We start from the raw sequence: 13,313 nt of genomic DNA on the forward strand, positions 1-13,313 counted from the left end.
AAAAAAAAAAAAAGTCATGGTACCCTTTAAAAAAAGGCAGCAAATTTCTTCTTGGCTAGAAGCAGTTACATTTTAATAACAGATTGGACTTTTTTGACAGTCACATGACAGTGATTTTGGACGGCCTCAGGTACTTGAACATCACCTATGTATCAGTGTGTGCTGCAGCTGAATCAAAGCTCCAGTTAACCTGCGGTCTGCTTACCCTCAAAGATAGAAAAAAGAACAATTTGCATTTGAAGAAATGTCTGAAAGTCTTTATATTCCAATTTGACCCTCATTCATCATCCCCTAATAACCCAAAGATTCACTTTCTTTTTTTTTTAATTGAAGTCTCCCTCTGTTGCCCAGGCTGGAGTGCAGTGGCACCATTTCAGCTCACTGCAACTTTCATCTCCCGCGTTCAAGCGATTCTCCTGCCTCAGCCCCGCAAGTAGCTGGGATTACAGGCACCTGACGCCACACCCAGCTAATTTTTGTATTTTTAGTAGAGACAGGGTTTCACCATGTTGGCCAGGCTGGTCTCAAACTCCTGATCTCAAGTGATCCACCTGCCTCGGCCTCCCAAAGTGCCAGGATTACAGGCCCAAAGACTCACTTTCCTATGACTCTTACCTAAACCTAAAGATGGTTATTCCAGCTATGGAGGCCTGGTGTATGTGAATATCACTCTTACTGGGCAAACACAGACCATGCTTATGTATGGAATTTATATTCAAAGGAAAACCCCTCCCACCAGCCAAATAAAAGCATGCTTTAGCTTGTTTATGTCTTTACAATATTTTGTCTACACATCACCAAACCTTTCACTGAAGAGGGAAGTAATTGTTTTACCAGAAAATGTTATTTATTTTTATATGCTGAAGTTGAAACATTGAAAAAAGGCTGGTAGACCCCAAGAGACGCAGAGAGAGCCAACACTATTATATTAAAAGAAAAATGAAAATTTGAAAACCACTCAGATACTACACAAATGAGAAGACATAAAATCTGAGACACAAATTCTGTGTCCAGATGGGGAGACACACGGGAGAAATGTAAAGCTCATTTTCCCTTGGAAATGGGCAAGAACTAGAATTCTGCATTTGTTGGGCACGATTTAGAGTCGGAGCTGGGACAGTACGTAGGAGACTGCTTGTTTGTGCCCATGTCCCCACCGCATGGTCACAGTTGCCTCCTATTTTGGATGTGATGACAGATCCACATCTGTGGCCCACAGGCTTCTGGAACTCAGCACATACCAGATTCTTTTAGGCCCAAGTTACTTAGGTTTCTGGATGCTGTGAGCTATTCCCTTGCTCTCTGGGTTCAGATCTGCTCTGAGGAGTCCAGGGGAGAGACAGGGCCACAGCAGGTAACACCGTGTCTGGCTCATCTTTGCTTCTCCTCAGAGATGGGGACGAGCAAGACAGTCTAAGCCTCTAGAATTCAGACTTGCCCTCCTTTGCTACCTTGGTCTTAATGTCTGCCGACACCCTCAACTCAACTTGAACCTAGTAAATCATCCTCTAAGCAGGACAACACGGCACCAAGGGCCCGAGTTTCAGTTGAGGTCTGCAGTGAGTTCTAGTTGAAAGAATAACACATTGACACCTTACAACAGGCTGGTGGGAGGCAAGGCCGATGCTATTACTCTCAACTTTCTGTTGACTACACTACAGACAAGCGCTTGCTCAAGATTGCAAACATCGCCAGATGACAAAACAGCTTGGGCTCTACCTAAGCCTCTGCCCTCTTGGCAAGGCCCTTCCGCTAAAGCAGAAGGCCTTTCCTTCCCAGACAAGGTGGCTCAGAGACTTCCAGATGGGTCAAAACCTCAGAAACACAGAAGCATCCTAGCAATTGGTATAATGGAACCAGTAAATGCAATGCAGCTTGACAAATATCAATAATGTCCTTAAACCAGAGCCATACCAATAAAGGGGTGTTTGCTGCCATTCTTCACAAACAAAATATTCAGTAGTTTCTTATTGGGTACTAGTAGGGAGGAGTAATAACCACACTGTATTGGTATTTTGAAATATGGTTTCATTATTAAACCATGTTATACATCTGTCTTAAACCACAAGGGGGCAGGGTTGATGTGCCAATATATGTATTTTTTGAGTGAGTTGTTTACATCTGATTATAGAGACAGGCAGATAAACATTCTTTATAAAACCTAGTGCAAATGGGCTGGGCATGGTGGCTCATGCCTGTAATCCCAGCACTTTGGGAGGCCGAGGCTGGCGGATCACCTGAGGTCAGGAGTTCAAGACCAGCCTGGCCAATATGGTGAAACCCTGTCTCTACAAAAATACAAAACTAGTCGGGCATGATGGTGGGTGCCTGTAATCCCAGCAAATTGGGAGGCTGAGGCGGGAGAATCACATGAACCTGGGAGGCGGAGGTTGCAGTGAGCGGAGATCATTGCACCACTGCACTCCAGCCTGGGTGACAGAGCGAGACTCCGTTTCAAAAACAAACAAACAAAACCTAGTGCAAATGGACTGGTAAGCCTTCCAAATTATTGAAAATAATAACAATAGGTATGCTGCAATTTGTATGTTATTTATCAGTTCACAAAGCCCTTTCCCTGGCAATATTACATCAACATGATACTTCAAAGCCCACATTAATTCAGTGCGTAAATAATCTTTACAGCTAGATTGAGGTTCTGAAAATAGTGGTGCAGTTACACAGAGCATATTTGATGTTCACTTGCATGCCCATAACCACGTTGATACTGGTGAAGAATGAATTTCAGAAAATAGGCAGAGCCAGTCATAGTGGCTCGCACCTGGGATCCCAGCACTTTGGGAGGCTTAGGCAGAAGGATCGCTTGGGCCCAGGAGTTTGGGACTCACCTGGACAACATTGCAAGATTCTGTCTCTATACAACATTTTTCAAAAAACTAGCTGGACGTGGTGGTGTGCACCTGTAGTCCTACTTACTTGGGAGGCTGAGGCAGAAGGATCACTTGAGCCCAGGAGTTCAAGGTTACAGTGGGTGATGACTGTGCCACTGTACTCCAGCCTGGTGACAGAGTGAGACCCTGTCTCTAAAATAATGATAATGATAATAATACTAGTAATAGATTAACAAACTAAAGGATCAACAGAAGTAGAAATATAATAGAAATGTTAGATTAATGCATAACATGCCTCATGAGGAAAATCTAGTGGAGAAAGAAATACCAGAATACTAAGCAAGAGAGAACCCAAGACAACGTTTGATGACATAATGAAGGTGAAAGTCCCAATAATAAGTTTATAGTCTTTGTTAAGATGCTAGTGAGAAAGAACGATACTTCATAACATCCCCTATCATAGGGAGTCAACCTAGTCCATGAACGACTCAGCCAGTTAGACATAGCGCTGTGAGTTTACCAGTAATCTTTGTGTACTTCTCTTCAGTTCAGGGGATGGAGGCTGGGGACACAGGTATGAAAGAGGACAGGGGCATCCCTTTTAGGGATGTGTGGCCCAGGAAGGGTCCTTAATTATCCTTGCACTTAGCCCTCTGGCTTTGTGCTACCTTCCCTCATCCTTCTCCATCTTCTTTGTAGCAGGAGGAAAGCTTTGCTGTGAATCATGCAGAAAATTCCAGGAATTATGCAATTATGCAGTAGGCCCATGCAGCAAACCTTTTCAACACATGCACGCACACACACCTACACACACACACACACACACTCTCTCTATGTGGTATCATAGCTATTATGCCATTCCTGATATATTTCTCTCCCCAAGCCATTCTGAAAGGAGAAAGATAACTTTACCTCTATAAATATAGAAGGGCCTTCCACACCTTGCCCAAAGAAACACCACCTGGTTAATAAACTTGAACTGCACAAGATTCCATCATCTCAAGTAGTGTGTTTCTCTAGTACAATGGCTTTCTATGTATAGCCCCTGGACCAGCAGCATCAGCATCATGTGGGAAGGCAGTAATCATTTAAGGCCTACTCAAACAGAAACTCCAGGTTGGGGCCTGGCAATCTGTTTTAGCAAGCCCTCCCAGTGCGTCTGCTGCATGTTTGAGAGCTACCACTCTCTGCCACATTTAGTCTGTCTATCTGTGATAAGGGCCAGTCAGCCTTCAGGAAACAGGCTGGCAAGATTCCTAGCACCAGGACATCTAGCAGAGTTCAGAGGTAAGAGGGGTTGAAGGCAATGGTGCTAGCTCACCACCCCAATTCTGGAAAAAATGCAAAGTGGTATGTCCAGTGTTCTCAGGGTCCTTGGTACTGTGTGGTGAGTAACAAGCAAACATAGTATTTTTCTAAATGGGACATGATGTAACAGAGTAGAAGCCTGTTTTCCTGATATTTTGCCAGATTTCTAGATCATTCGACATGTAAAATTAGGAAGACTCTGGATGTTTGTTTGTTTGTTTTTGAACTGGAGTCTCACTCTATCGCCCAGGCTGGAGTACACTGGTACCATCTCGGCTCACTGCAACCTCTACCTCCCAGGTTCAAGTGATTCTCCTGCCTCAGCCTCCCAAGAAGCTGGGACTACAGGTGTGCACCACCACGCCCAGCTAATTTTTGTATTTTCAGTAGAGATGAGGTTTTGCCTTGTTGGCCAGGCTGGTCTTGAACTCCTGACCTCAGGTGATTCATCTACCTCAGCCTCCCAAAGTGCTGGGATTACAGGCGTGAGCCACCACGGCTGGCTGGTTCTCTGGATTTTTATACCCTCATATGAAAGGAACATGCATCATGCTTCCTTTTCTATGAACGAGCGGGCACTGCATTTCTCACACACTGCAGATACTCACACAGAGAGAATTCTTAACCATCAGATCTGGCACTGAAACGAGGCTGTAACTACACAGCATAAATAAAGGCTTGCGTTTACTCAACCCAGCGGTCTTGCCAGATGCTCTATTTTGTATTAATAGGGAATTAATAAGAAGATTTTACAAACCTAGGTGCACCTGCTTTATATATTCAATTAATGAGGCTTTGTTATTATTCCAAAAGGATGGAAGCTTCTCCTCACGAGGATATTTACAGCATGACAGCTCCAACGTAATTTCAAAACACTGGGCCCAGATGTAGTTGTAATCTTGCATTCCACCTAAACACAAGCATATTTAATTTTTGTTAGGGTCTAAAACTGGAGTGGAGCCAAGTTTCACGTGCCTTTTGGGGACAAGTGAATCAGACAGCTACATGTAAACAGGAAAAGATGAATTTGACACATCAGCTTGTAAAATCAGGGCTTGACATTTTATTACCCAGGCATGACCAGACAATCCTAAATATCCCCATATGGGTAACTGGATCAGGGCTGACTGAAGTTCAACTGTGCACCAAAATTAAGTGAGGGGTGAAGGAAGCATCCTTTCGTGTTTTTATTTTTTGAAATCCTACATCACAAAAGCGATTATTTGAATTTCATTTGTTTCTTAAATTACATTTTAAATGGATATAAGCTAGAATAAGATTCCTTTAAAAATATTTCTACAAATCCTTTATAAATACACTTACTAAGTAAAGCTAAGCACACTAATTTGGGGGAATCATGGCCAACATTCACTATTGCCAGGTACCATATGAAGTGCTTCATATCAGCTCATTTAATCCTCACAGCAACTGCCCCTACTTTACAGATGAGGAAATGTGATCACAGATGTTAAGCAAAGTGCCCAGGGGTTTCGGCCAGTAAATGGCAGATACTGGAGTGCAGGCCACCTTCCGCCAGCCCCTGTGGGCTTCCCAATATGCCAGAGTGCTCCTGGGGATCAAAGAAAGAATGCTGCACTGCCTCTCAGAGGTGAAAGGCCCAGCCCCCTGTGCAGCCCACGCTGCCACTGCTCATGCTGACTTTCCAATTCTCCCCTCTGGTCCCCTGCTTTCAAAGGGTTATAATCATTTCGTACTTTCTTTTTCTGTTTTTCCTTTTTTTTTTTTTTTTTAAATAGAGACATGGTCTTACTCCATCACCCAGGCTGGAAGGCAGTGGTGCAATCACAGCTCGCTGTAAGTTCAAACTTCTGGGCTGAAGTGATCCTCCTGCCTCAGCCTCTCAAGTAGCTGAGGCTACAGATGTGCGCCACCACACCTGGCTATTTTGTTTGTTTGTTTGTTTGTTTTGAGACAGGGTCTTGCTCTGTCGCCCAGGGATTGGAGGCATGAGCCACTGTGGTGGCCTTCATTTTACATTTTCTAAGATGCAACATTTTTTTTTTTTTTGAGATGGAGTCTTGCTCTGTTGCACAGGCTGGAGCGCAGTGGCGCGATCTCAGCTCACTGTAACTTCTGCCTCCCGGGTTCAAGCAATTCTCATGTTTCAGCCTCCTGAGTAGCTGGGACTATAGTCGTGCACCACCACGCCAGGCTAATTTTTTTTTTTTTATTTTGGTAGAGACGGGGTTTCACCATGTTGCCCAGACTGGTCTCGAACTCCTGAGCTTGGGCAATGTGCCCATCTTGGCCTCCCGAAGTGCTAGGATTACAGGTGTGAGCTGCTGCACCTGGCCTAAGATGCAACATTTTTTATACTTTAATATCTCTGAATTGGGATGTGTCTTAAACATTTTTATGGCTAAAAACATCATGTCTTTAGTTTAACTGAAAATATTTTATTTTCTTTCTTGGTGGTACACTGGGTTTTATAATCAACAGTATCTTGGATTTGACGAAATATAGTAACTTTTAAGGAAGTAGTTTCTGACAGATTTTAATTTGTTACACTTGATACCTGCCCAAGAAAATATGTATTCTCAGTTTCATCAGGATATTTTGGAAGCACTGAACTAGAAAAAAATTTTAGGCCAGGTACTGTGGTTCATGCCTGTAATCCAAACACTTTGGGAGGCCAAGGTGGGAGGGACTGCTTGAGGCTAGGAGTTCAAGGCTAGCCTGGACAACATGATAAGACCCCATCTCTAAAAATAAAACAAAAATAAAAGAGCTTTTTTCTTTAAAAAAAATTTAATGCTAAGAAAGTGGTCAAAATATGATATAAAAATATTACTTAAATATTAAGTAATATCTATGTAGGCCAGTCGGCCCAGATTCCAGCCAGGAAGAATTTCTCTGTCCTTTCTATTTCCTTTACTTACCTTGCAGGTTTTGTATTTCTCTCTGACCTCATTTTCACCAAAAAGTAGTAGAAGGAAAAAGAAGAGAGGAAGGAAAACAAGACAAAGCCTGTGGCTGGACGTGTCTCAGGTGGAAAAAATTTAAATAGCAAAACAGGCATGCATTATGGATCCCTAGCAAATAGCCAGGACTGAGACTGCCAAGCGTGGAGAGTGCAGTTCTGGATAAGGCGGGTCAGGCCTGGCCAACAAAACATCCAGGCCAGGCCAGGCACATTCTTCTGGGCTCCTCAAGGCAGCTGGCTTCACCTGTTTTTCGTCTGAGAAGGATACACAGCTCACACACAGGCACGCTTGGGAACAATTACCAGCAGCAATCGCTCCTAGCCAATTTCCTACACATCTGGATTTGCCTTAGAAAGTTAGACAGTGAACATGAAGGATAGCTTGGCCACTGGACAGGATGGGCCCTTTCTTAGCTATAAATTGTGGCGAGCAGGGACGATGCAGGAGCCCTAAGGTAGGAGAGGGGGCTGTATCTTGGACACGAGAGAGACGTTTAGAACGCCGCCTGAACCTGCTGCCTATCAGTTGTGGTCTATGCTTATTTATATTACCTGGAAAACTGACAGAGAGCCACCCAGGCATAAAAATACCAGCTTGTGCTGCAAGATTACCTGAAAGCCTGTGTATCCAAAGTGACAATTAGGGAAGGCACCTTTGGAAGTGGCCTGCATGCAGAAATGCACGCTGCAGCTTGCTGTTGGTGGGGTCAGGCTAACTAGTCTAAAAGGGAATGTTTTCCCCTGAGGCATGGAAATCCAGTTCCAGTCCACCGTCTTGCCTCCTGTCCTTCCATCCTAGGTCCCTCCTAGCCCGGGTTTCTGTTTATATTATTCCCTCTAATAAGAATCTCTCTCCTTCCATGTTGCCTACACAGCAATCTCATCTTGTCCCTTACCTGGCCGTCTTATTCCAAGGGTGGAGAACTGGGGGCCCTCCTCCCGCTGTATCCTGTCTGAAGAGCTCTTTTGTTGAGCCTGCAAAATGGCTTTAAAATCATGATACTTCATGTACAAATCCAGCTTCTTTTTACAAACTGCAAGATCTGGCAGTATTGGCTCCCCAAGGCTGCATGGCAATAATTAGCTAGATCTAGTAGCAGCTGTCCCTGTTAGATGGGATGTAAGTATCACATTTCTCCAAGGTCTTCACTACTCCCTACTGTGTTTTGGCTCTGCGCACCCTTGGGGTACACTGCACCTTTTCTAAATCTGTTTTTATTCTAATTACACTGCTATCACCATTACTTATCTGCGTGTCTGTCTCCCCTGTTCAATTCCAGGGTGAGGTGTGTGTCTTGTTCATCTTTCTTGGTACAATTCCTGGCTCACAGTAGGCAGACACAGAATAAGTGACTGAATGAATGAAGGCCCTTGGTAATGAGAAACATGTCTGAGCATCTCTCAAGCGATCAGTCACCCACTGCCCTTATGATATCAGCTGATAAGGATACAGTGAAGGGCTTATTGTGCCTAAAGTTCTTTTAACAACTGCTGGATCAAAATAAACCAGCTGGTACTTCTGGGTGAAGGCAATAAGGGGAATGGAAGAAATGAAGAGAAACTCACCTTGGAGTGGATACCAAGAGTATCCATTTGTAACACCATTAGGAAAGTTCATTTTGTTTTTACACTCATCTCCTTTCTTCATGTTGGGATTTCTTGAAGCATAGGTATGTGCAAGATATTGAAAAACATCATCATCAGGAGTTAAGCTGCGGGAGGATAATGCCCCAGTTGCTGCAAGAGGGGCAGTAAGAGTAAGAGGAAACACAAACACCATATTAGCGAAGACATAATCACATCACACACCGATGCTCTAATTTCCCTAGAGAGAAATCCTTTACCCACCTCCATGAATGCTTCCTCTATTCTTCTTTCTACTTTATAATAAACATATGCAAGGTGATAGCCCCCAAATAAGTCAGATACAAATCCAAACTCCTAAATCAGCTTAAAAATTAAGTGTCCTCTTAGTCACTCTGGCTAATTTCTGGAGGTAAAGACAATTTCATTAGGTATTATAGGGGTGAATTAAAGCTACTGTAATATTTTGGGTCCTCATCCCACAGAGTTTCAAGAAGAGTCAACAATTATTGTCCATATGATTAGCAAAAAAAAAAAAAAAAAATGAGTTGTTCCAGTCTTATATTATTTTAGCCATGTTGTCTCTTGTCAGAGAATCAAAATCTGACTAGATCGTATTTTCTAGAATCTAAATTTCACTAATTCACTGATGCATGTCCAGCTGTGGGTTGTCAGTTCGGCCACACTGCCCATCTGCTGTTGAAGAATTCCAGGAAGGATGGCTAGGGTTGGGAACACGAAGCTCTTTTCCCCGTGCCGGAGAAGTTAAGTGGGGAAGGGAGCGCTGATCCCCACTCAGAGGCAGAGAGTCTCCGCCCCACTCTGGACTTAGGAAGCCAGACCCGGGCCCGTACCTGCTTACCTTGAACACCATTATCAAACGGGTAACTGGCCACAAGGGCACCACCATGGAGGTTTGCAGAGAGGACAAACGTCTCTGTTTTCAGCCACTTCATGACTGCCAAAGTTTCAGGTTGCCTTGAGACATTATTATATTCAAAAGCATCAGGGAAATTTCGATTCAAGTCATACCGGTTATAATTTTCCCTTTAAAAGAAAGAATATTTTAGGGCTTATTGATAGGGCATGAGGGAGTGGATTCTTACAGTGTCTTGCCCCTTGGTTTAGGCTCCAGGTGTCTTTCCAAATGTGAGTATGGGTGTGGTGGATAACTGCCCTGGCGGCCTGCTATGACCCACACCTGGCACTTACACCCCATGGCATCCCATCCCTTGTGATCTGCTCTCACCAATGAGATACTAGCTATTGTGATGCAGGCAGAGGTTTGGTAAGTGTTTGTATTTTGGGACTTCTGCTCTTAGATGCTCCCTTTTAGGACCCTGAGATCCCAATAGTAGCCACGTAGAGAGCCCACGGAGAGTCCATGGCTCCAGGTAAATTGTCTCAGAAAGACCAGAGCTGAGCCCCAGACCTGTGGCACAGAGAATAGCCATCCCTGCTCTGCCCTGCCCAAATTCCTGACCTACGGAATCAACAGTAAAGAAAAAGGCTGTTGCTTTAAGTCGCTAATTTTGGGGTGGTTCATTAAGTAGCAACTGACAACAGAAACAACAGTAAACACATTACACAAAAGTATTTGTGAAACGTGGAATGGCCATGTTTAAATATGCTAGAAAAACTTAAAATTGGAGGGAATCAAGTGGTGAGATTTTGTTCAGCTTTGGTAAAGCAAACACATATGTATAAACTGCATACATATGAATGTACATTAGACATCTGAGAAATTCCAAACCTCCCAAGGCAGCTTGAAACAAAATAAACCGTTTAAATCAGAGCTCCTTCAAGACCCCCTCTTGGTTATGGTTAGTTCTTGGACTACTGGCCTAATAAATCGACCAGTCATTACCAAGGGCCTGGGTACTCTGCCAGGCACTGGGGATCTAACGACAACAAACGTAATGGACAGGATTCCTGCCTGCAGGTAGCTTGCAGTGTAGTGGGGAGAGAGACACGAAGCAAGAAATTAGATATTAAAAGTGGTGCTCTGACAGTAAAGTGCCAGGTGATCTGAGAGTTTATCAGGGAATCTAGTGTATGACAGGTCGGGAGAAAGAGTCTTGGAGGAAATGCTATTTAGGCAGGGGGAGGAAATGGTGTGTGTAAAACGCTGAGGTGAGAAAGCACCTGGTAGTTCCAGGAAGGAGGCCCCGAGGGGAGGAGGCAGGGGAGGGAGAGGGAGTGGCAAATGAAGATGGAGAGGCTAGGCGGGCACTCGTGCAAAGTAGCCTTATTTGCATTTCTTCCTGCAAGCCAGGGGCAACCCTGATGTGCCTTGAGCTTTGGCACATCAGCGACATGACACCGGCTGAGGGCTCTCACCATGACACAACTCCTCTTGCCAAGGCCAACAGGTGCCTGACGGGAGCCTTTTTGTTGCGTTGCTTGTTTTGAAGTACAGACAGACCAGCCCCTCTTTACCTTCCGATGCTGTAATAACAGTCAGGCTTTTTGACGGCTTCGAATCCATCTGGGTTCATGGAAGGCATGATGTGTATCCGGGTACTATTGATCAGATTTGTGATGTCAGGGTCTTTGCCATCACTGGTTACAAGATAGTCAATCAGATGGAGCAGCAGCTCCCGCCCAACAGTCTGTATGTGTTAAAGAGAAAAGAGGACATTATTAGGTCAGAGGCAATAAGGAAAGCACTCCCTACAGCGCAAATTCCCCAACAAGGGTCTCTACACATGATATCTCAGACCCAAACTAGTTTGTAAGACCATTCTTTCTCAAGCATGCTTATGCTCTGCCAAGTGGCAATCAGGTGGTGAGCAGTCATAGGGTGTGCTGAAAAATGTTAGTAAGAGTTAAAGTATCTATTTGTAAATAGTTTACACATTGCAAAAATGAATTAGAGTGGAAAAATGCATCTTATTCTTTTTTTTTTTTTTGAGACAGTCTCAACTCTGTCACCCAGGCTGAAGTGCAGTGGCGTGACCTTGGCTCATTGCAACCTCCGCCTCCTGGGTTCAAGTGATTCTCTTGCCTCAGCTTCCTGAGTAGCTGGGATTACAGGCATGTGCCGCCATGCCCAGCTAATTTTTGTATTTTTAGTAGAGACGGGGTTTCACTATGTTGGCCAGGCTGGTCTTGAACTCCTAACCTCAAGTGATCCACCTGCCTCAGACTCCCAAAGTGCTGGGATTACAGGCATGAGACACTGCGCCCAGCTGGAATAATGATTCTTATTATAACATTTTTCATTTGGTTGCCTTCCAAGGTATCTTCTGGAGTGGTAGAGCAAGAGGTCGAGTTACAGAGAAGCACAGGAATCACGTATTTCCCTGAGAACGCATGGTGCATATGAAGCTTATCATGTATGTATTGGTGGATAACCGACTTAGAATCATCGCATTGTAGTTTTTTGTTTTTTTTTTTTTTTTTTTTTTTTTAAAGACAGGGTCTTGCTATGTTGCTCAGGCTGGCTTCCAACTCCTGAGCTCAAGTGATCCTTCCACCTTAGCCTCCCAAGTAGCTGGGACTACAGATGTGTGCTATTGTATCACACTACAGATTTCAATAGGGAAAAATCCAAGTTTGTAACAAGCATAATTTAAGTAGGTTTCTGACTTTTACATTTGCTTATTTCCTGGTTCTCCTATTGCACATCTGTGCAATTTTGGCCATATCTATGTATTTCTGATTTCTGAAACTTTAGTCATTTGTACATCATCCTCATAACTCTTTGCTATATCTGCATATTATCTATATACTATCTTTTATTTTGTAACATGAAACTTCATATCATTATCACTTTTCTAGATATATATTTCTAATATACATTAAGTAAAAGCATGACTATTAAAATGTTAAAAACTGTCATATCCACCTAAAATTAGCTTACATATCAATAAGGCCTGGGAAACTGAAGGCCTGTAAGAGATCTTGCTTTATAATTTCTCCCCAGGAGAGAGATTCATTATTTTCCTTATTTAAAAAAAGTAATTTAAATGTCAGCCTTATCATAGGAAGATCTGCTTAGACTACATCAAGTTCTCCCTATCATTCTAGGTTCAAGGAATCTGCTTCAGAAGAATGGGTGTTGTTGAGGGGTTAGTAAATGAGAACTCAGGGGCAGCAGGTGAGAAAAGCAGGAGAGTGCTGCAGGCACATTCATATAGACACTGTGCAAGAAAAGATTTCATGGAGCCTCAGAAGAATTTCCAGTCATGATTTCACTGTAGGATTTCAACATTGTGACAAAGGATAAGTGATCCTTGGATGACCACTTCTCATTCGATTCCCTCACTGGCACATAAAGAGATCACACTTTAAACATCTGTTATTCTAATGAACATAGAATAATTGAAATTGGGACTAGGAAAATTTGGGACTGGTGGCAGTGGCTCATGCCTGTAATCTCAGCACTTTGGGAGGCTAAGGCAGAGCCCAGGAGCTCGAGACCAGCCTGAGCAATGTAGCGAGATCCCATCACTACAAAAATAAGAAATTAGCCGGCATGATGACACAGACCTGTAGCCCCAACTACTCAGGAGGTTGAGGTAGGAGGATCACTTGTGCTGCCCAGGAGGTTGAGGCAGCAGTGAGCTGAGATCACACGACTGCATTCCAGCATGGTGACAGAGTGAGACCCTGTCTCAAAAAAA

General features: G+C 43.6%; 1 protein-coding gene across 2 annotated transcripts in view; it reads right to left on the reverse strand.

The window, feature by feature from the left end:
- CPM (carboxypeptidase M) overlaps positions 1-13,313 on the reverse strand; it is a 110,107-nt gene that overhangs the window by 7,224 nt on the left and 89,570 nt on the right. For both annotated transcript variants that reach the window (XM_011976602.1, XM_011976601.1), the window contains 4 exons: positions 11,125-11,297; positions 9,548-9,732; positions 8,668-8,838; positions 4,915-5,067 (listed from right to left, as the gene is read on the reverse strand). In XM_011976602.1, coding sequence (XP_011831992.1) covers positions 4,915-5,067; positions 8,668-8,838; positions 9,548-9,732; positions 11,125-11,297 — 682 coding nt within the window. The remainder of the gene's footprint in view (positions 1-4,914; positions 5,068-8,667; positions 8,839-9,547; positions 9,733-11,124; positions 11,298-13,313) is intronic.

This window comes from Mandrillus leucophaeus, unplaced genomic scaffold, assembly GCF_000951045.1.
Source record: "Mandrillus leucophaeus isolate KB7577 unplaced genomic scaffold, Mleu.le_1.0 Scaffold169, whole genome shotgun sequence".
In the NCBI taxonomy this organism is placed as follows: Eukaryota; Metazoa; Chordata; class Mammalia; order Primates; family Cercopithecidae; genus Mandrillus; species Mandrillus leucophaeus.